Raw genomic sequence first — 24037 nt, forward strand, 5'->3', positions numbered from 1 at the left:
ACCATGGTTGTTTGTACTCTCCGTCTCTCTTGCTCTCTCACTCTCTTGTAGTCTTTCTCTCGCTCTCTATTCTCTCGCTCTCTATTCTCTTGCTCTCTCTCACTCTTGTCTCGCTCTCTCTATTCTCTTGCTCTCTCTCACTCTCTTGTACTCTTGCTCTCGCTCTCTCTATTCTCTTGATCTATTCTCTTGCTCTCGCTCTCTCTATTCTATTCTCTCTATTCTATTCTCTCTATTCTCTTGATCTCTATTCTCTTGCTCTCTCTCTCTCTCTATTCTATTCTCTCTATTCTCTTGATCTCTATTCTATTCTCTCTATTCTCTTGATCTCTCTTCTCTTGCTCTCTCTATTCTATTCTCTCTTCTCTTGCTCTCTATTCTCTTGCTCTCGCTCTCTCTATTCTATTCTCTCTATTCTCTTGATCTCTATTCTCTTGATCTCTATTCTCTTGATCTCTATCATTTTCATGGGCAGTTAGTCTCTCTACAAGCCATGGTTGTTTGTACTCAGTCTCTATCTAAGCTGTGGTAGTCTAAAATGTATTGATCCTATTCATAGACAGATCAATCTCTATAACCGTGGTTGTTTGTATTCTCTGGCACAACGCAGCGATTAAAGCACCATCAGCACGATACCTCTCACCGAGCCACAGGCACAAACTGTTCTGTTACAGGCACATGCACACGCGCACAGGCCTGTATCTCAACATTGGGTTATACCAACCGTTTCACTGCGCTCTCTCCCACTCCACAGCGTAATTCCTATAATCCGTAACGTTTGTGGCGTGTCACGGTATTCGTATTTATGGGCCACGATCCAAATGACATGCAACGAGAGCGACGACGTCCCCCATTAAATAGAGAAGTGTGTGTGGAGGGGTGCGGTGCTGAAGCGACGTAGACAGTTAAACCTTTATGTGAAGTAATACTCCTTTTACGGCAGCGCCTCATCAGCCGTTAAACACATCAGTGATGTTTATCACACCCTGACCACCCCTGTAAATTCTACTGAACTGTGCCTTTACCGGCACTTAAAGATCTCAGCTACAGACAAGAACTTTGTTGAGTTGATTGGTTGCACTCCATTTGAAGTATGATAGAGGATGTGTTAGAGATAATCAACTGTAGTATGATAGGGGATGTGTTAGAGATAATCAACTGTAGTATGAAAGAAGATGTGTTAGAGATAATCAACTGTAGTATGATAGAGGGATGTGTTAGAGATAATCAACTGTAGTATGATAGAGGATGGATGTGTTAGGGCTGGGCGATATGGCCTAAAACTCATATCTCAATTTCTTTCAAACTTACAGGTTTTGGTTGTGAGGTAACATCCCTTGTCTGAGTGAGATCCAATCCTGGTCTTACAGTTCTTCAATACCACTTCCCATTCTGGCCCTCATACCATCATGGCCACCTAATCATCCCCAGTTTACAATTGGCTCATTCATCCCCCTCCCAATATATATTTATTATTGTTATTTATTTATTTTTTAATTAATATTCTCTAAATAAGCTTTGTTGTAAAGGTAAAATACACTGCATTAATCTAATGATCTAATGAATTCAGAGCTTGTGAAATTATATCTAGTCTGAATATATTCCTTCCACAACCATAAGACCCACTAATCATTTAATTATTTTATCAAAATATTTGTAGCTTTAATCGCTGCGTTGTGCCAGAGAATACAAACAACCACGGTTATAGTGATCTGGCCGGTAGGGATATCCTTGTCTCAGTGGGCGCAGTGCACGCTAACCAAGGTAGCCAGGTGCACTGTGTTTCCTCCGACACATTGGTGCTTCCGGGTTGGCGGCACGCTGCGTTAAGAAGCAGTGTGGCTTGGTTGGGTTTTGTTTCGGAGGACTCATGGCTTTCGACCTTCGTCTCTCCCGAGCCCGTAAGGGAGTTGTAGCGATGAGACAAGATAGTAATTACTAACAATTGGATACCACGAAATTGGGAAGAAAAGGGCGTAAAAAAAATATTATAACCATGGGATAGTCAACTCAGGGCTCTATGCATTCTCTGGAAAATAATGCAACTCTGTGGAAGGTCAGTTACACTTCTTCATGGAACACATCTTACACGTCGTTCATTATTTTCCATATAACTCATAGCCTCCCATTCATTATCCCAAACTTGTGATCCAATGGCCAAAATGTGACTTAAAAAAAATATTTTTCCTCAAAATAGTATTTCTTTCTGATTTAATAACAGGTGATAAAAGGGCTTACTTGTCGCTTCCCAGACCAGGGGTGAGTATCAGAATAAACAATACTATGATTGGTGGGTATTTCCAATGTCATTCTGTTTAAATGATTTTCCCTCACTTTCTCCTTTAATATCACTCATCCTGTCAAACGTTTTCTTCCCTCCAGAAACATTCAGCCAACCTGAAGATGGTGAAAGCTGTTAAGCTAGATACAGAGGTATAACTACACTCCTCAATTACACAATACACCTCACATAGTGCACAACTTTTGACCATAACCTATATATGGAATACAGTGGCATTTGGGCTGCATCTACTACCTCATCCTGACAGGTGCATTTATTCTGCAGGAAATGAATACCTGGTCAAACAGGGGAATAATGGCGATTATTGCAGGGACCTTGTATGGTCTGATACAGTTGAAGTCGGAAGTTTACATACACTTAGTTTGGAGTCATTAAAACTTGTTTTTCAACTGGTTAACAACCTATAGTTTTGGCAAGTTGGTTAGGACATCTACTTTGTGCATGACACAAGTCATCAGTGCAAATCAATCCCAGAACAACAGCAAAGGAACTTGTGAAGATGCTGGAGGAAACAGGTACAAAAGTATCTATATCCACAGTAAAACGAGTCCTATGTCGACATAACCTGAAAGGCCTCTCAGCAAGGAAGAAGCCACTGCTCCAAAACTGCCATAAAAAGGCTGGCTAAACAGTTTGGAACTGCTTAGAAAGGGCCAAACTTCACCCAACTTATTGTGGAAAGCTTGTGGAAGGTTCCTTGAAACGTTTGACTTAAGTTCAACAATTTAAAGGCAATGCTACCAAATACTAATTGAGTGTATGTAAACCTCTGACCCACTGGGAATGTGATTCTGACATTTCACATTTTAAAAATAAAGTGGTGATCCTAACTAACCTAAGACTACTTTTCACTGGGATTAAATGTCAGGAATTGTGAAAAACTGAGTTTAAATTTATTTTCCTAAGGTGTATGTAAACTTCCGGAGTGTCACTCCGTCATGAATGGGCGTGCATACACAAAATTATAATCAATAATAGGAAATTATTAGGAATGTTTGATGTCTTTTAAGAGAGGTGAAGAGTGGAATTGTTGACTTTCTCAAGCGGCAATGAGTTTTATCTTTAAACTGATAATATAATGACTTAAGAAATTATTTACATCCTTTGAATTTTTCCACATTTTGTTGTGTTACAGCTTACATTTTAAAATGGTTTAAATTAATATTTTGTGTCACTGGCCTACAAACGACCCCAAAATGTCAATGTGGAATTATGTTTTTAGGAATGTTTAACATCAAAATGTCTGCCTAGCAAATGTCAACAACCAACTTGACAGAGTTTAAAGAATAAAACAAAAAAGTGCAAATATAATACAATCCAGATGTGCAAAGCTCTTAGACTCACTCATAAAGACTCTCAGCTGTAATCGCTGCCAAAGGTGACTAATTGACTCAGGGGGTTGAATAGTTATGTAAAGATATATTAGTGTTTTATTTTTCATATATTTTTATATACTTTTTCATATACTTCCACTTTGTCATTAGAGTATTTTGTGTAAATCTTTGACAAAAAAAATACTATTAATTTTTTTTAAACCCACCTTGTAACCCAACAAAATGTGGAAAAAGTGAAGGGGTGCAAATACTTTCTGAAGGCAATGTATATGGTTATGAATGATCATGAATCAGTAATGATGATGATAATGAAGGCAATGTATATGGTTGTGAATGATCATGAATCAGTGATGATAATGAAGGCAATGTATATGGTTATGAATGATCATGAATCAGTGATGATAATGAAGGCAATGTATATGGTTATGAATGATCATGATTCAGTAATGATGATGGTAATGAAGGCAATGTATATGGTTATGAATGATCATGAATCAGTAATGATGATGATAATGAAGGCAATGCATATGGTTATGAATGATCATGAATCAGTGATGATGATGATAATGAAGGCAATGTAGATCAAAAGTAATGTGGTTATGGGCTCATCATGCACTGACCTTTTCGGAAACCACCGAATATGGTGGAATCTCAGAAGGTTTGGGCTTGATTAGTAGTCTTGGATGGGAGACCATCCTTAACTAATGGCGGACCCACAATCTCTCCGCCCCAGGAGCAGAGCACCATAGCCAAGCTGGGTCTAGAGCTGCGTCTGCTGACCTCCGACGTGGACACGGAGGTGGAGAAGTGGGAGGACCAGGAGCAGGATATCGTCCGCCAGGGCCAGAGCATGTCCAGCATGGCCTACTCCATGTACCTCTTCACCAGGTAGACACCAGCTGTCTGTCTGTCTGTCCTCACCAGGTAGACACCAGCTGTCCGTCTGTCCTCACCAGGTAGACACCAGCTGTCTGTCTGTGTTCTCACCAGGTAGACACCAGCTGTCTGTCCTCACCAGGTAGACACCAGCTGTCTGTCTGTCTGTCCTCACCAGGTAGACACCAGCTGTCTGTCTGTGTCCTCACCAGGTAGACACCAGCTGTCTGTCCTCACCAGGTAGACACCAGCTGTCTGTCCTCACCAGGTAGACACCAGCTGTCTGTCCTCACCAGGTAGACACCAGCTGTCTGTCTGTCTATCCTCACCAGGTAGACACCAGCTGTCTGTCCTCACCAGGTAGACACCAACTGTCTGTCTGTCCTCACCAGGTAGACACCAACTGTCTGTCTGTCCTCACCAGGTAGACACCAACTGTCTGTCTGTCCTCACCAGGTAGACACCAGCTGTCTGTCTGTCTGTCCTCACCAGGTAGACACCAGCTGTCTGTCTGTCTGTCCTCACCAGGTAGACACCAGCTGTCTGTCTGTCTGTCCTCACCAGGTAGACACCAGCTGTCTGTCTGTCCTCACCAGGTAGACACCAGCTGTCTGTCTGTCTGTCCTCACCAGGTAGACACCAACTGTCTGTCTGTCCTCACCAGGTAGACACCAACTGTCTGTCTGTCCTCACCAGGTAGACACCAGCTGTCTGTCTGTCTGTCTGTCCTCACCAGGTAGACACCAGCTGTCTGTCTGTCTGTCCTCACCAGGTAGACACCAGCTGTCTGTCTGTCTGTCCTCACCAGGTAGACACCAGCTGTCTGTCTGTCTGTCCTCACCAGGTAGACACCAGCTGTCTGTCTGTCTGTCCTCACCAGGTAGACACCAGCTGTCTGTCTGTCTGTCCTCACCAGGTAGACACCAGCTGTCTGTCTGTCTGTCCTCACCAGGTAGACACCAACTGTCTGTCTGTGTCCTCACCAGGTAGACACCAGCTGTCTGTCCTCACCAGGTAGACACCAGCTGTCTGTCCTCACCAGGTAGACACCAGCTGTCTGTCTGTCTGTCCTCACCAGGTAGACACCAACTGTCTGTCTGTGTCCTCACCAGGTAGACACCAGCTGTCTGTCCTCACCAGGTAGACACCAGCTGTCTGTCCTCACCAGGTAGACACCAGCTGTCTGTCTGTCTGTCCTCACCAGGTAGACACCAGCTGTCTGTCTGTCTGTCCTCACCAGGTAGACACGAGCTGTCTGTCCTCACCAGGTGGACACCAACTGTCTGTCTGTCCTCACCAGGTAGACACCAACTGTCTGTCTGTCCTCACCAGGTAGACACCAACTGTCTGTCTGTCCTCACCAGGTAGACACCAGCTGTCTGTCTGTCTGTCCTCACCAGGTAGACACCAGCTGTCTGTCTGTCTGTCCTCACCAGGTAGACACCAGCTGTCTGTCTGTCTGTCCTCACCAGGTAGACACCAGCTGTCTGTCTGTCTGTCCTCACCAGGTAGACACCAGCTGTCTGTCTGTCTGTCCTCACCAGGTAGACACCAGCTGTCTGTCTGTCTGTCCTCACCAGGTAGACACCAGCTGTCTGTCTGTCTGTCCTCACCAGGTAGACACCAGCTGTCTGTCTGTCTGTCCTCACCAGGTAGACACCAGCTGTCTGTCTGTCTGTCCTCACCAGGTAGACACCAGCTGTCTGTCTGTCCTCACCAGGTAGACACCAGCTGTCTGTCTGTCCTCACCAGGTAGACACCAGCTGTCTGTCTGTCTGTCCTCACCAGGTAGACACCAACTGTCTGTCTGTCCTCACCAGGTAGACACCAACTGTCTGTCTGTCCTCACCAGGTAGACACCAACTGTCTGTCTGTCCTCACCAGGTAGACACCAACTGTCTGTCTGTCCTCACCAGGTAGACACCAACTGTCTGTCTGTCCTCACCAGGTAGACACCAGCTGTCTGTCTGTCTGTCCTCACCAGGTAGACACCAGCTGTCTGTCTGTCTGTCCTCACCAGGTAGACACCAGCTGTCTGTCTTGTCTGTCCTCACCAGGTAGACACCAGCTGTCTGTCTGTCTGTCCTCACCAGGTAGACACCAGCTGTCTGTCTGTCTGTCCTCACCAGGTAGACACCAGCTGTCTGTCTGTCTGTCCTCACCAGGTAGACACCAGCTGTCTGTCTGTCTGTCCTCACCAGGTAGACACCAGCTGTCTGTCTGTCTGTCCTCACCAGGTAGACACCAGCTGTCTGTCCTCACCAGGTAGACACCAGCTGTCTGTCCTCACCAGGTAGACACCAGCTGTCTGTCTGTCTGTCCTCACCAGGTAGACACCAACTGTCTGTCTGTCTGTCCTCACCAGGTAGACACCAGCTGTGTCTGTCTGTCCTCACCAGGTAGACACCAACTGTCTGTCTGTCCTCACCAGGTAGACACCAACTGTCTGTCTGTCCTCACCAGGTAGACACCAACTGTCTGTCTGTCCTCACCAGGTAGACACCAACTGTCTGTCTGTCTTCACCAGGTAGACACCAACTGTCTGTCTGTCCTCACCAGGTAGACACCAGCTGTCTGTCTGTCTGTCCTCACCAGGTAGACACCAACTGTCTGTCTGTCCTCACCAGGTAGACACCAGCTGTCTGTCTGTCTGTCTGTCTGTCCTCTCCAGGTAGACACCAGCTGTCTGTCTGTCTGTCCTCACCAGGTAGACACCAGCTGTCTGTCTGTCTGTCTGTCTGTCCTCACCAGGTAGACACCAACTGTCTGTCTGTCCTCACCAGGTAGACACCAGCTGTCTGTCTGTCTGTCTGTCTGTCCTCTCCAGGTAGACACCAGCTGTCTGTCTGTCTGTCCTCACCAGGTAGACACCAGCTGTCTGTCTGTCTGTCCTCACCAGGTAGACACCAGCTGTCTGTCTGTCTGTCCTCACCAGGTAGACACCAGCTGTCTGTCTGTCTGTCCTCACCAGGTAGACACCAACTGTCTGTCTGTCCTCACCAGGTAGACACCAGCTGTCTGTCCTCACCAGGTAGACACCAGCTGTCTGTCCTCACCAGGTAGACACCAGCTGTCTGTCTGTCTGTCCTCACCAGGTAGACACCAACTGTCTGTCTGTCTGTCCTCACCAGGTAGACACCAGCTGTGTCTGTCTGTCCTCACCAGGTAGACACCAGCTGTCTGTCTGTCTGTCTTAGCCAGGTAGATTATCTATCAATCATTAGACTGTCACTCAATAATAATAACTTTATTTATACTGTATAGTACTTTTCAATACAAGTAAAAGTGCTTCCCATCATAAAATAATAAAAGTACTAACAATGAAAGGAGGAAGCAGAATGAAAAAATATAGATACATTGAAATCATACATTAAACACATCTTTATAAAAGTGTCTTCAGCAAGCATGCAGTATAAATGTCAAGTATACTTTGCACCAGCCAGGTATTGACCACCAGCCATGCATTGACCACCATTGACCATCTGTATGGATAAAGAAGAAGAGAGCACAGATGCCGTCACGCATCTTGTTGATATGATGTTCATAGTCAATATACTTAATCAGTTGTTATCATCAGGTAATATTTCATTCATTTCCTGTATCGATTGTGCAGGGGGGAGGGCCTACTGAAGACAACCATGGATCTCTTCCACCAGGCTGAGGTAAAGTACTGTACACGCGCCCCGTCCCCCACTCCACTCATCCATCTCCTGTCCTTCATCCTCCTCTACTTCATACAGGGCTTTAATTGAATCTGTCCCAGGTGCCATTAAACACAACCATGTCCCAGGAAGAAGACAGAATCAATACAGTATTAAAAGGCCCAAGACAATAATTTGTCTGTGGTAAGGAGAGGATGAGTCAGGGAGCAGAGTGCCCTGGCCCTGTACTTAATGTAGAGAGAGAGGGAGAGAGATGTGATGATGATCTGCACTCGCTGTAGGAGAAAAGGGGAAAGAGCGAGGAAGAGAGACAGAAGAAGTGCTGATGAGGCCACCTGTCGTTCAATCAGCAGGGCCTTCACAATGCCACACACACAGAGACAGCCTAACCTTCCACTGTGGAGCTCCCACTGAGCGATAATAACCTCTGCTAATTCACTGAGGTGGAAAAGGGCAGCTGTCTTCTATGACACAAACACTACAATTTGTCAGGTGCTTTAGAGATTGGTTATTTATTTATGTTTGGTTCATCCTTGTACATTAACAATACAACACAAGGAATATGGGTTTTTATTTCTACCATGTACTGCTGGTGTTCCACATACCTCCTTTTAGGATTTTTCTACTAATCCTAGAATAGTGGACATTATACAATGGGGTGGGTCTAATCCTGAATGCTGATTGGATAAAACCGCATTCCAGCCAAATCAAATCAAATGTATTTATATAGGCCTTCTGACATCAGCTGATATCTCAAAGTGCTGTACAGAAACCCAGCCTAAAACCCCAAACAGCAAGCAATGCAGGTGTAGAAGCACGGTGGCTAGGAAAAACTCCCTAGAAAGGCCAAACCTAGGAAGAAACCTAGAGAGGAACCAGGCTATGAGGGGTGGCCAGTCCTCTTCTGGCTGTGCCGGGAGGAGATTATAACAGAACATGGCCAAGATGTTCAAATGTTCATGAATGACCAGCATGGTCAAATAATAATAATCACAGGCAGAAACGTTGAAACTGGAGCAGTAGCATGGCCAGGTGGACTGGGGACAGCAAGTAGTCATCATGTCAGGTAGTCCTGAGGCATGGTCCTAGGGCTCAGGTCCTCCGAAAGAGAGAATTAGAGAGGGCATACTTAAATTCACACAGGACACCGGATAGGACAGGAGAAGTACTCCAGATATAACAAACTGACCCTAGCCCCCGACACAAACTACTGCAGCATAAATACTGGAGGCGTGGACAGGAGGGGTCAGGAGACACTGTGGCCCCATCCGAGGCCACCCCTGGACAGGGCCAAACAGGAAGGATATAACCCCACCCACTTTGCCAAAGCACAGCCCCCACACCACTAGAGGGATATCTTCAAGCACCAACTTACCATCCTTAGACAAGGCCGAGTATAGCCCACAAAGATCTCCGCCACGGCACAACCCAAGGCGGGGCGCCAACCCAGACAGGAAGATCACATCAGTGACTCAACCCACTCAAGTGACGCAGCCGGTGTCTATTCCACAAGTTACCACCTGCTAATAAGTCTATGATGTTAAAATGCCAATTTACTCTGTTCAATCTGACTGAGCAATCCACTGTCTCATCAGCCCAGCCAGGCAATTTATAAACTTGATCTCCACTATAAAAAGCATCTAGACATAATCACATTTATTTTAGACTAACATTTAGTTTCAACAGAGGAGATTTGTATAAATCTTCCTGTCTGCCTCTCCGACATTTGCAACATTGTTTCAATATTCAAATTCGATCTCCTGCTGTCCCATAGTAATGCACATGTCAGGACGAGACGGAAATGCAGGCAGTGTTTCTCAGCCGGTAGAAATCATGAATCATGATGTTTTGTTGGCTAGCTCCTCTGAGCAACGAGAGAGCACATTTTATATTACAGGCGAAATCGCGCCTCATTAGCTCATTGTTAAGGATGTATCCAAATAAATGTCACTAGAAAACAGCTTAAACAAGTGAAAATGCCGCTACTGTTGTTATTCTGGCTGCACTGTTTGACGTGACTGCAAGGGATAACAACATTGCCAGCCAGTATGGCATTGGAACATTTAGAACAAACGACTGGGTCACGTCCATAGACAGAACAAAAAGACTGAGCGACTGGGTCGCGTGTCTGGCAACCGAACCGATAGAAGGAGCGACTAGCCGGATTGGGTAGCAACCCTAGATATGGGACTATATCTTGTGCAAGAACTAAATAGTTTGAATAAATTCATCAAAATAACGTTTTGAAAGATAATGTCAATCATTATTTGAATATGTTGGTAACCCGTTGTATGGAGGATACCCAGTGTTTGGAGGATATATTGGTACTTTGTCTCAGGCCTAACAAAACCTGTGCCAATATATCCAACAAACACCGGCTTCTCTGGCATTATCACTTAAATAGAATATGGAATAGAATAGTAGAAAACGGAACAGAGTAGAGAACTTTCAATGTCCCCTCAAGTTTCAGGATGCAACCATACTTTCTATAACTCTACCCTTTCACACAGCAAAATTTAACTTGCAATTATTCTAATTAGCTGCTCACCAATTGGCTAATTTGAAATACATTTGAATTTGAAAACCTTACAGTACAGTGTACCAGTCTTGTTCACATCATCCCAGCTACTTACAATACAGCCATTGAGTGGAATTGACAATACTTGGCTGATTTGCCAGACCGGGGTTCAGAATGTTCTGCCAGACCGGGGTTCAGAATGTTCTGCCAGACCAGGGTTCAGAATGTTCTGCCAGACCGGGGTTCAGAATGTTCTGCCAGACCGGGGTTCAGAATGTTCTGCCAGACCGGGGTTCAGAATGTTCTGCCAGACCGGGGTTCAGAATGTTCTGCCAGACCGGGGTTCAGAATGTTCTGCCAGACCAGGGTTCAGAATGTTCTGCCAGACCAGGGTTCAGAATGTTCTGCCAGTAAAGTGAGCCATGCTTTGTTTTTTTCTCTCTCTCTGTCTGTCTCGCTCTCATTTTTATATATATATATATATTTATATTTCTCTCTCTCCTTCTGCAGGTGCTTTCTGAGGAAGGACTCCAGCTGTGTTCTTCAGTACACACTTTGTCCACCCTGGTACACGCGCACGCAACCACACCCACGCACGTTCTTCACCCACGCTAGGCAGGAAATGAATCCTGCACCCGGTTTCAGTTTCCTCTGTACTCAAAAATCAAAGAAACAAGGAAGTATGCCTCCCTCTTTCCAAAGTGCCCAGGTCCTGGAGTTGAATTAAATGTCCCTCTTTGACAGCCGTTCATGACTGCCATCCGTCTCTGGGTAGAGTGAAAATGTGGTTATCAACACTGGCTAACCCGACTCTCCGGAGAGTGCACCCAAACACTAATACACGCACATACACTCACACATACTACTAATACATAATCAACACATCCAGCACTTCAGCTCAGCAGCGTGCGTTTGATTAATTACTTCAAACAAACATTGGCTAATGGAGCTCCCCCCACTGGAATGAAGCAGGCTTATGGTGCAGCTGCACTGCCCTCTTGTAAATGATCAAGTTCTTTATGCTAATCAGCCTGAACATTTTCAACTGAGGCTGAAAATGTTACTAAATATGTTTACCAGAGATTGTGAATGGTACGACACAGACATATTCTAATGTAGTAGGATAATATCAATATACTGTGCCTTCAGATGTATTCAGACCCCTTGACTTTTTCATCATTTTGTTACGTTACAGCTTTATTCTAAATTGGATTAAATTATTTTATTTTTCCTCAGCAATCTACACACAATACCCCATAATGGCAAAGCAAATATAAAACATTTTAAAAAACTGACACTTTGCTATGAGAATCAAAATTGAGCTCAGGTGCATCCTGTTTCCATTGATCATCCTTGATGTTTCGACAACTTGATGGGAGTCCATTTGTGATAAAGTAAATTGATTGGATATGATTTGGAAAGGAACACACCTGTCTATATAAGGTCCCACAGTTGACAGTGCATGTCACAGCAAAAAACAAGCCATGAGGTTGAAGGAATTGTCCGTAGAGCTCCGAGACAGGATTGTGGCACAGATCTGGGGAAGTGTACCAAAAAATGTCTGCAGCATTGACGGTCTCCAAGAACACAGTGGCCTCCATCATTCAAAAATGGAAGAAGTTTGGGATCACCAAGACTCTTCCTAGAGCTGGCCGCCCGACCAAACTGAGCAATCGAGGGAGAAGGGCCTTGGTCAGGGAGGTGACAAAGAACCTGATGCTCTCCTCTGATAGAGCTCCAGAGTTCCTCTGGAGATGAGAGAACCTTTCAGAAGGACAACCATCTCTGCAGCACTCCACCAATCAGGCCTTTTATGATAGAGAGGCCAGACGAAAGCCACCGCTCAGTAAAAAGCACATGGCAGCCAGCTTGGCGTTTGCCAAAGGCACTGAAAGTCTCTCAGACCATGAGAAACAAGATTCTCTGGATTGAACTCTTTGGCCTGAATGCCAAGCGTCACGTTTGGAGGAAACCTGGCACCGTCCCTATGGTGAAGCACAGTGGTGGAAGGATCATACTGTGGGGATGTTTTTCAGCGGCAGGGACTGGCAGACTAGTCAGGATCGAGGCAAAGATGAACGGAGCAAAGTACAGAGAGATCCTTGATGAACACCTGCTCCAGAGCGTTCAGGACCTCAGACTGGGGCGAAGGTTCAACTTCCAACAGGACAACGACCCTCAGCACACAACCAAGACAATGCAGGAGTGGCTTTGGGACAAGTCCAGAGTCCATCTCTGGAGAGACCTGAAAATAGCTGTGCAGCAACGCTCCCCATCCAATCTGACAGAGCTTGAGATGATCTGCAGACAAGAATGGGAGAAACTTTCCAAATGCAGGTGTGCCAAGCTTTTAGCATCATACCCAAGAAGAATCAAGGCTGCCAAAGGTCCAACAATGTAAAGGGTCTGCATACTTATGTAAATGTGATATTTCAGTTTATTTTATTTGATGAATTTGCTATAATTTCTAAAAACCTGTTTTTGCGTGTAGATTGATGGGGGAAAAGTATTACAGACATTTCAGAACAAGGCTGTAACATAGAAATAATTGCATATGGCATACAGTTGAAGTCAGAAGTTTACATACACCTTAGCCACTCAATTAGTATTTGGTAGCATTGCCTTTACATTGTTTAACTTGGGTCAAATGTTTCGGGTAGCCTTCCACAAGCTTCCCACAATAAGTTCGGTGAATTTTGGCCCATTCCTCCTGACAGAGCTGGTGTAACTGAGTCTGGTTTGTAGGCCTCCTTGCTCGCACACGCTTTTCCAGTTTCGCCCACACATTTTCTATAGGATTGAGGTCAGGGCTTTGTGATGGCCACTCCAATACCTTGACTTTGTTGTCCTTAAGCCATTTTGCCACAACTTTGGAAGTATGCTTGGGGTCATTGTCCATTTGGAAGGCCCATTTGCAACCAAGCTTTAACTTCCTGACTGATGTCTTGAGATGTTGCTTCAATATATCTACATAATTTTCCTACCTCATGAAGCCATCTATTTTGTGAAGTGCACCAGTCCCTCCTGCAGCAAAGCATCCCCACAACATGATGCTGCCACCCTCGTGCTTCACGGTTGGGATGGTGTTCTTCTGTTTGCAAGCCTCCCCCTTTTTCCTCCAAACACAACGATGGTCATTATGGCAAACAGTTCTATTTTTGTTTCATCAGACCAGGGGACATTTCTCCAAAAAGTATGATATTTGTCCCCATGTGCAGTTGCAAACCGTAGTCTGGGTTTTTTATGGGGGATTTTGAGCAGTGGCTTCTTCCTTGCTGAGCGGCCTTTCAGGTTATGTCGATATAGACCTTGTTTTACTGTGGATATAGATACTTTTGTACCTGTTTCCTCCAGCATCTTCACAAGGTCCTTTGCTGTTGTTCTGGGATTGATTTGCACTTTTCGCACCAAAGTACGTTCATCTCTAGGAGACGTGTCTCCTAGAGAACGTGTCTCCTTCCTGAGCGGTATGGCGGCTGCGTAGTCCAGTCCCATGGTCTTTATACTCGCGTACTATTGATTGTACAGATGAACGTGGTACCTTCAGGTGTTTGGGAATTGCTCTCAAGAATGGACCAGACTTGTGGAGGTCTACTGACCTTGGCTGATTTCTTTTGATTTTCCCATGCTGTGAAGCAAAGAGTCACTGAGTTTGAAGGTAGGCATTGAAATACATTCACAGGTACACCTCCAATTGACTCAAATGATGTCCAATTAGCCTATCAGAAGCTTCTAAAGCCATGCCATCATTTTCTGGAATTTTCCAAGCTGTTTAAAGGCACGGTCAACTTAGTGTATGTGAACTTCTAACCCACTGGAATTGTGATACAGTGAAATAATATGTCTGTAAACAATTGTTGGAAAAATTACTTGTCATGCACAAAGTAGATGTCCTTACCGACTTACCAAAACGATAGTTTGTTAACAAGAAATTTGTGGAGTGGTTGAAAAATGAGAGTTAATGACACCAACCTAAGTGTGTGTAAACTTTCGACTTCAACTGTACATGAGACTCCAAGCACAGTGAGATTTTAATGTTTTAACTACATTCTAACCTAAATAGGTTTGCAAAATTCTGGTAACTTTCTCAAAATTACCTGGTTTTCCAGAGATCTTGGTTGGATGATTCATGGAATTATTAGGGAATAAGTAGGATATCCGGAAACCTCCAAACCAGGAGAAATTTACTGGAATTTTGCAACCCTACTCCTAAACCATAACTTTGTTTTTATATCACATTTTGACATAACTGTCTCTCCTTTTCCCTCTCACAGCTGATGGATGAAGAGAAGGTGGTAGTGCTTTCAGAGATGGAGAAGCTTATGGGCTTATGTCAGCAGCTGCAGATGGGGGTGAGGACGCCAGTACAGGGCAAGACTGCCACCTTCCAGAAGGTACTGTTACTGATACACCAGCCTTACAGTGACATATGTGGAACTATGCTGTTGTCGTCAATAGTGCTGTCCCCGACTAAACAAAATCTTGGTTGTCCGAAAGTCTCCTATTCTTTCGACCAATCGATTGTCCAAAATGTGTAAACGTGTACTTTTCCATATATAGACACACCCTATGTGTTTTAATAATGCATATAGTTGGTTTTGAGTTTACGGTTTTATGAAATAAGACAAATGCTCCAAGAGGGCCCCAGACATCTAGATATCCAGAAGGGAAAAGGGTTTTACGTGACCAAACTATTTGCCTCCCGTTGCTGCTGGCTTTCGCAGATTCTGCCATTTATCGAACCCACAAATGCTGATGCTCAAGATACTCAACTAGTCTAAAGAAGGACAGTTATATTGCTTCTTTAATCAGGACAACAGTTTTCAGTTGTGCTAACATAATTGCAAAAGGGTTTTCTAATGATCAATAAGCCTTTTAAAATTATACACTTGGATGAGCTAACACAACGTGCCATTGCAACACAGGAGTGATGGTTGCTGATAACAGGCCTATGTAGATATTCCATTATTTATTTTTTTATCTGACATTTCCAGCTACAGTAGTCATTTACAACATTAACAATGTCTACGCTGTATTTCTGATCACCAACAGCCTAACGACCAAACAATCGACCAGTCAACTAATTGGGATCAGCCTTAGTTGTAAATGACTGGATTTGTTTGTGTGATAAAATCCACTTTTATTTGAAAATCTTAGTTCAAAATGTCAGCAAAATAATGAGTCTATCAGTCATACAGATATTAACTGGAGCGTTCTATTACTATAAATACAGATCTATCATGTGACAAAAGACGTGGTTGGAGAGAAGAGTGAGACAATGCACAGAAAAGAAACTGACGAGGAGTATTGATTAACTGCACTGAAAAAGAACAGAAAGTCAACCCATTCATCAGCATGGGCAGCATTGGGCAAACATTTGTTACTGCTTTACAGAGAGGTCAATCATGAATAGATGATAGTAAAATTAAACCCTTTAATGAGACTGAGCTTAATTAACCTCCATTAAAATCAGTTGGACAGTGATGAACTGGCATGGGTCACTTTTTACTAATGGGGAAGGTTACAGTCAGAATGAGAGATTAGAGAATGACATGGGATGCATCCCAAATGGCACCATATTCCCTATATAGTGCACTACTTTTGACCAGAGTCTACTGGACTCTGGTCAAAAGTAGTGCACTATATAGGGAATATGGTGCCATTTGGGATGCATCCCATGAGCTTATATGATTAATGTGGATCGGTTATATAGGCATTGGCTTTCTCCTCAAGTTGTCATTAACCAGACAGATCAGTCTTCTGTTAGTCTGTCAGGTTGGTTTAATCAAACAAAGGTCATTGCTGAAAGGCCTTTTTTAACAGAGCAGGAAATTGAGGCTCTGGTGGTTGTCAAGAGCTGGTTTTAACCTAGCCAATCAGGTTTCCCATGTGGTTTACCAACATTTCCCCACAGGGATAAAAGTCGTTATCTTTATGTTGTTAGGATGAATATTACATTCTATAAAGACCAACCATCCATGATATATTTTTCTGTCTGTTCTTAGGTGGATTCATCCATTCAGAACACTAGAGCCATCATGACTGTGGTAATCTACCTCCTGCCAGTCTGTAATAAACTTGTCAGAAAGGTGAGAAGTCACAGTTGACATCAGCTGATCTACCAAGTTCTCCAAGTAACCAATGTTTACTGGGGTTTGAGTAGACAGATGAAAGTCAGTGGCGGTCATTTTCTCCAATGTTTTTACATTGGTTAGATAAAAAAAAAAAATTAAACTACCATATCCTATGTCTGTGTCTCCAGTATAAGTCAGAGAGAAGCAGTCTGGACTCTCCACAGAGCTGGAGGGACAGGCAGTCGTCCACACCCATCAAAGACGGCGCGCTCAACGGCAAGAACAGCAACGGCTTCGGGGTCAAGTCTCTGGAGAAGCATATGGCCAACCTCACCTTCCTGGAGAGCAAGTAGTCCAGTCTAGTGACCTTTGACCCCTAACCTGTATCACCTATCACAGAGCTGGAGCATACCATTGTCAACCCCGGGGTGATAGATGCCTCACTCACTTCGACAATTTTGTCAACAAAGAAAAACCGCTCACTTATGTGCCTGTCAGTGTAATCAGCCCATTCACTTTGTCGTGTAACTAACCTGTAGCACATCTCAGCCAAATGTATCACATGTATAAAGAAAATATCTTTAAATCTTACCCAGTTTTGGGCTGTTACCCCAGCTTTCTGATCACCTGGTCCCAGCTCAGTTTTGAGCTGTCTTGTCGATACCTATGGCCATTGTCAGGAGGAGTTGGCAAGACCGACCAAACAGATCTGGGACCAGGACAAAGCTGATATTGCTCTCACTATTGTACACCAACCAAAACGCATCATGGCTTAGCAATTATTGAGTGTAATTAATGCAATCTCACTTTGATGCCAAATAAGAGAGTAAATTGAAGGTTTAATCACTGAATTATGCCACTTAGCTTGCTATAAACTGACTGACATACGGTTCTTATTATGCCTCTATTTCAGCAGAGACAATTTTATCCGACTGACTTTCTACTCTCTGTAATGTATTGAATCATTTTCTGTGTATATGTGGTATAGTGTTTTATCCATGTTTTCAGAAGACCCATTTAAAAGATTGTTGATCCAGCACATGAGTCAAATGAACTGTGGTTTTGAAGCTGTTCGTTATGAAATGTACTTGAAAGTAAAAGTACGTCCCAAATGGCAACCTATTCCACATACTGCACCCGTTCTGCCAGTCACATTCTGTTAAAGGTCTCCGAAGCACACACCTCCCTGGGTCGCTTGTCTTTTCAGTTCGCTGCAGCTAGCGATTGGAAGGAGCTGCAAAACACTCAAACTGGACAGTTTTATCTCCATCTCTTAATTCAAACTCAATCATGGCCACTCTTACTGACACTTGTGGCTGCTTCGCGTGATGTATTGTTGTCTCTACCTTCTTGACCATTGTGCTGTTGTCTCTGCCCAATAATGTTTGTACCATGTTTTGTGCTGCTGCCATGTTGTGTTGCTACCATGTTGTTGTCATGTTGTGCTGCTGCCATGTTGTGTTGCTACCATGTTGTTGTCATGTTGTGTTGCTACCATGTTGTGTTGCTACCATGTTGCTACAATGCTATGTTGTCTTAGGTCTCTCTTTATATAGCGCTGTCTCTTGTCGTGATGTGTGTTTTGTCCTATATTTGTAAAAAAAAATATATCCCAGTGCGTGCAGGTGGCCTTTTGGTAGTCCGTCATTGTAAATAAGAATTATTATTAATAATATTTACCCCTTTTGTTTCCTCCCCAATTTCGTGGTATCCAATTGGTAGTTACAGTCCTGTCTCGGCGATGCAACTCCCATACGGACTTGGGAGAGGCGAAGGTCGAGAGCCGTGGGTCCCAACCAAGTGGTATTGCTTCTTGACACAATGTCCACTTAACCCGGAAGCCAGCCCCACCAATGTGTCGGAGGAACACACACTGGCGACCATGTCAACGTGCACTGCACCTGGCCCGGCCCATAAGAATTTGTTCTTAACTGACTTGCCTAGTTAAATTAAATACAAATATAGTGCACTACTTTTAGTTGCTCTGGTCAAAAGTAGTGGTCTATATATAGCATATAGGGTATCATTTGGGATGCAGTCTATTGTGTATCACGCTGTATTATTCTGGTACTTGAAGCAGAGATATCTGTATCCGCAGAGATGAGTCTGGTCCTACTAAACCTGAATGGTTCGTTAGACTAAACCACCATATTAAGCTTCAGAGATAGTTGTGAATTAGTGCAGGTGAAGTCGGCTGCTGTTGAGTAAAGCCCCAGATGTGAAGAAATAGATTTAGGTTTGGACCATTATTCTTTTGACAGTTAAATGATTATAAATAGAACACAAATTTAAATAAAACATTATTTTTCTTAAAACAAGGTGGATTGGGTAATTTGTGAATGACCGATGTAAATGGAAATATCTTACGAATTTCCTCCTTTAGAAAATTAAATCTCACATTCCATCAATCATCAAGAGGTAACTGGCTCAATTTCTTCCATGTTACAACAAAACAAACAAAAGTATTTGCACAGGACTACCTATTCCTGGTAGAGGCTAGAGAACCTCCATCATCCCACTGTCATCCACCATGGGCATACGTTCATATCTGGACAGGGGTATGCTTTATGCAGGTACCTAGGTCTGGCTGGGTCTGAAGGAGACGAGGGACCCCTCCAACAAAGCTGACCTGGGAAAAGTCACTCCAGCTGAGGTGAGTGTGACGAGTCCCTGTGAACTCTTCATTCCTCAGCATGGCTCAGGCTGGGTGCTGCTGGTCCGTTTAGAGATGACGCTCTCGTACTCCTCTCTGCTCAGGAGACCGTTAGTGACCGTCTTGCTCTCTATTTTAAGGAGGATGACAGCAATGTATCCCTCTGGAAGGCTGGTCAGATACACACAGGTAGGAGTTAGCCATGCTAATGTAATTTACCTTCTCAATGGGGTACATGTAATCTCAATGGGGTACATGTACATGAAGTACTAGACTGACCAAACATGTGTTTTAACTGGAATGAAGCTTCTGGAAAAGTTTTGGCCTTTCAAGAATAACCTCATTGACCTCCAGTAGCCGACTCCATATGCAGCTGAAAAGAGAAACTCGGATTCCATTTCAGGATCATCACAAAAGATCTACGAGTAATAAATGGCACTAACCATAAACGGTGGATTATCTGCCGAGGTGCATCTTAATACGAGAGAAAAGGTTGTAATCACCTGTAAGTGGTGTACTCCTCCCCACCTGTACAAGTTGCCCTCCCTGGGAAAAGTCCAACTCCGAGGATGACAATACCATAGTATATAGCAGTAGTATAACGTACCAGATAATAATATCATATATATTTATGTATGGAAGATAATATACCAGATTATATACAATTATTTTTTAAATGTAGTAGCACATAATCTCTTCGACTTCTCAGACGCTCTGTTCTGCAGGCGACTGCAGCCAGCACTTATTTGATAGTTGATAACTCTTGATTGTCCTGCCATTCTGAAGAATAGGGTGAGCCTCTGCCAGGGTGATCACACAGATTCTGCAAAATAAAACTGGTAGCGAAGTAACGAGTTGATCTGCTGTGGTCTCGTTGATGAGCTAACATGGTCAAATTTGAAGTGGAGCAAGTGCATTACTCATCTCAATAGCAGGAAATGAACAATGATGTTCTTACCTATTTGAATGCTGAAGAATGCACTGGTCTTCACAAGCCGCACCCTTGATATCTAAGCACAACGAATACACAACTTTATGGTTTCATAACAATGTCAATAAACCAGTAGTAACGAACCATGGACGTTAAGGGTTAATAAGGGTTTTTGGACCAGCCCAACACTAACACATTAGTCAACTGTACATTCTATAAAATTACTGTAATGTAAACTCACCCCTTTCCGTACAAATGTGCGCAACCGCAACATTCAAACGAGGCTACAAAGAAAACTAATGGGACTGTAGCGACTGTGTTGACTTCAAAATCGGGGGTGTGAACTACATTTCTATTCAAGCGTTGATCAACATGGTAATGGCTCTATAGTATTGGAGAAAAGTTTTAAAAAACTGACCCTCCGTTACATCGTGATGTGTCATGTCGTAGCGTACAGCACGCATAAATCAACTATTTCTGTCTTACAATCTCTCTCCACTAGGTGTAGCACTTCTATCATCCTTTAGAAACAATAAATGGACAGTGACAGAGGCAAGGGGGGAAACCTGGTCATTTTATTCATCATCATTCTCAAAGCTGCTGTTTACTTCTAAGATCACTTTAGCACCGATTCAAATTCGACACAAACCTTCAAATAGGTATGCAATGACACATTATATAAACTCTTTATAGTGTTTTATTTACATTTTAAAGGCGATAAGGTGATAGATCAAGTGAAAAAAAGCCATTTTCCCACACAACATCTCTCCTTCTCACTATCACGCAGTAGTTTCGCTTTCCCAAAAAGACCCGACGGGGCTCATTGCCTGCTTGAATTATGCAGAAACGGGCAGCGTTTAGGTCATGTAATGGATTCTGTTGGAAAGGGGAGAAATTGTGCTTTACAATGGTATTGACATTACAGTTGATCTGGAAGTATTACGTTTTGGGGCGCTAAAATAAGGGCAATTGTACGGACCAAGGCGATGTACGAGTTTACGTGAGTTTACGTTAAATGACATAAAGGCTGCTACAACCAAAACACGTGTTTGTATCATGTTGACGCCCAAGCTCAGTGGTCAACATTGGTAGCTAAAAGACGTTACCTGTTTTATACCATCGAGTGTAATACCGATCGCTGACAGAGGGTGCCTTATTGTGTTGTTTTTTTGTCTTCCGTTGATAGACCTAGCTAGTACCAAAGGGCATCAAATAATAATCAAATATTTGACAGATTATTTTACAAATGCTTCGATTTCGTAACGGAGTGTAAATGCTGTTGCACTTCTTCTTCGATGAGGTTTAACGGCGGTTGGCATCCAATAAATGTTGCATTACCGCCACCTACTAGACTGAAGCACACCCTTAGACTTAACAAATACCCTACCATCTAACACTACACTCACTAAAAAAAGAACAAATATATATATTTTATTAATAATAATAAAAAAAGAACACCACCCTACTCCACTATTTAAATCTACTTAGTCCTACTTCAGGCCAACAACCTGAAAGGATGGAACGCCACCACTCAACACACCCTGCAACTCTTCTGATGTCAAGTCTCTGACACCCAAATACCTCTGCAGCTGCTACCACAAACTCAATGTTCTGCGACATCCCTGCAGTACAGTTGATCACCATTGCTAAAAATCCAATCTTACTGAAACATATCACTTGTTTGTTTATCCCTCTGTAATGGTATAGATCTACTACTCACACCACTTCTCTCAGGATCCCTCCCCCTTCACCCATCTTCCTCTACTTTATTCACTGTCTCAGCATATGACAAGTTCTGCACTACTCTAACCCTGGAAACTTCAACCTGCCTCTTTCTCAAAGGACATTTCTGATCCCCAGCCACATGGGCTCCCCTACAATTAACACAACTCATTTCCCCAATGAGACACATTCCTTTGTCTCATGCACTTCTGCACACTTCTCACACCTTGGACCCTCCCTCCTACACACTGCTGCCACATGTCCTTCTGCACACTTCTCACACCTTGGACCCTCCCTCCTACACACTGCTGCCACATGTCCTTCTGCACACTTCTCACACCTTGGAACCTCCCTCCTACACACTGCTGCCACATGCACATAAGCTCAACACCTGTAACAATGTAATGTGTTTGGCACAAAAGCTTGCACAGGACAACTTATAGTATATCCTAACATGACTTGTAGGGCAAAGACTCAACATCAAAGCTCAAAAGAACAGACAATGACTCCTTCTGTTTAAACCACTCATGCCACCCTGTCTGCGTCGCAACAAACGACGAGCATCACAAACACAGGTAAATCTTCCCCTTCAGTTGGTCAACTTTCACATTTACCGCTACCCCAGTAATCACTCCTTTCAATGGCGCCCTTTTCTTGAGAGCAAAACAATTCACATCTCTTGCCCCCATTTGTTTAACGTGGAGCACCTGCTCCTCCCTCTTACCCGCAGAAACACAATTATCACAACACCAATTCTGGTTACCCTCACCGATTACACAGCACCCAACTCTGGGCTGTTTTCGCCCAACCTGAAACTACAAATGGATCAGCCGAAAGGCAAGGGTCCATTTTTTTCAAACAACTTCACTCCTACTGTCACAGACTCATCTTTATCCTGACCCTCGGTGCAAGCCACAGACTCCGAGAACTTCACCACACCTACCACCTCCGATACTTCGCCCTCATTCACTTCCATTTCTCCTCCTGTCTTCAGCTCACTCTGCTTAAACTTTCTACCATTCTTCTTTAACAAAACATGTCTCTTTTTTCCCAGCCATTTTTAACCACCTCAAGCTTGCCCTCTTCCTCCCTCTCTCTCTTAGACCTCCTCTGCCTCTCTTTTTCCCTCCATTCCTCCTCCATATTCCAAGTATACGTCTAATTATGATAATACTGCACTTCTCCTGACATACATCTTGTTCTTTCCTTCTCAAGGGAGGCCATTTAACTGGCTCTCACAATCTCCGTCCAATCAGCAGGAACCCCTCGGGATGGGAAGTAGCTCTCAACAGTACATCCCACTTATAATGCAGCTGCTTCGTCTTGATGTTCTTCTTTATCAATAGCTACCCCAACTCTTTTCCATTTCAAAGAAGCGCGCTCTCTCGACCTTGGCTGCCTCCCTGATGTTTTAGCGCTGTTGCACATTTCTGGTCCGTCCATTTCAAACATCCGGAAGACTTCTAGTTGATATTTCGAAAATGTTTTAATCCAATATGAAATGACCTGATGTCAACAGCTGTTATCTTAATGTTTTGTACTGTACTATACTGTACCCTTAAATGTTACATTTTCTTGTAGATGCAAGGATATACACTGTTAGAAAGGGAATATGTCTCTATCAAAGGGAAGGATGCTTGACAGTGACCTTAGCATTTTGTTTCGGTCTTGCTGCATACAGTGCAGTAGGCTGTCAATTTCTCATGCCCTTCAAACCCCACTTCAAGTGATTCATAAAAAATACAACCCCTAAAACTGGGATGAATACAAAATTAATCTAAACAGGTGTTTCATCAATGAGTAATTCCCTTCATAATCAATACTTTTTATATCAATGGCCATTACGTAATATATTTCAACTACATGACCAAAAGTATGTGGACACCTGTTCGTCGAACATCTCATTCCAAAATCATGACATTAATATGGAGTTGGTTCCCGCTTTGCTGCTATAACAGCTTCCAC

At 43.5% G+C, this 24037-nt stretch overlaps 1 protein-coding gene and 1 pseudogene across 1 annotated transcript in view; one reads left to right on the top strand and one right to left on the bottom strand.

Annotated features, from left to right (window-relative positions):
- Positions 1–17192, top strand: part of LOC115128710 (alpha-catulin-like) — a 111207-nt gene extending 94015 nt beyond the window's left edge. The window contains exons 12-19 of the mRNA XM_065017995.1: positions 2222–2259; positions 2383–2433; positions 4370–4524; positions 8126–8174; positions 11203–11259; positions 14967–15086; positions 16698–16781; positions 16955–17192. Coding sequence (XP_064874067.1) covers positions 2222–2259; positions 2383–2433; positions 4370–4524; positions 8126–8174; positions 11203–11259; positions 14967–15086; positions 16698–16781; positions 16955–17119 — 719 coding nt within the window. The 3' untranslated portion in view covers positions 17120–17192. The remainder of the gene's footprint in view (positions 1–2221; positions 2260–2382; positions 2434–4369; positions 4525–8125; positions 8175–11202; positions 11260–14966; positions 15087–16697; positions 16782–16954) is intronic.
- A 2262-nt stretch (positions 17193–19454) lies between these two features.
- Positions 19455–23048, bottom strand: LOC115128822 (protein Abitram-like; annotated as a pseudogene).
- Positions 23049–24037: the final 989 nt, after the last annotated feature.

This window comes from Oncorhynchus nerka, linkage group LG4, assembly GCF_034236695.1.
Source record: "Oncorhynchus nerka isolate Pitt River linkage group LG4, Oner_Uvic_2.0, whole genome shotgun sequence".
In the NCBI taxonomy this organism is placed as follows: Eukaryota; Metazoa; Chordata; class Actinopteri; order Salmoniformes; family Salmonidae; genus Oncorhynchus; species Oncorhynchus nerka.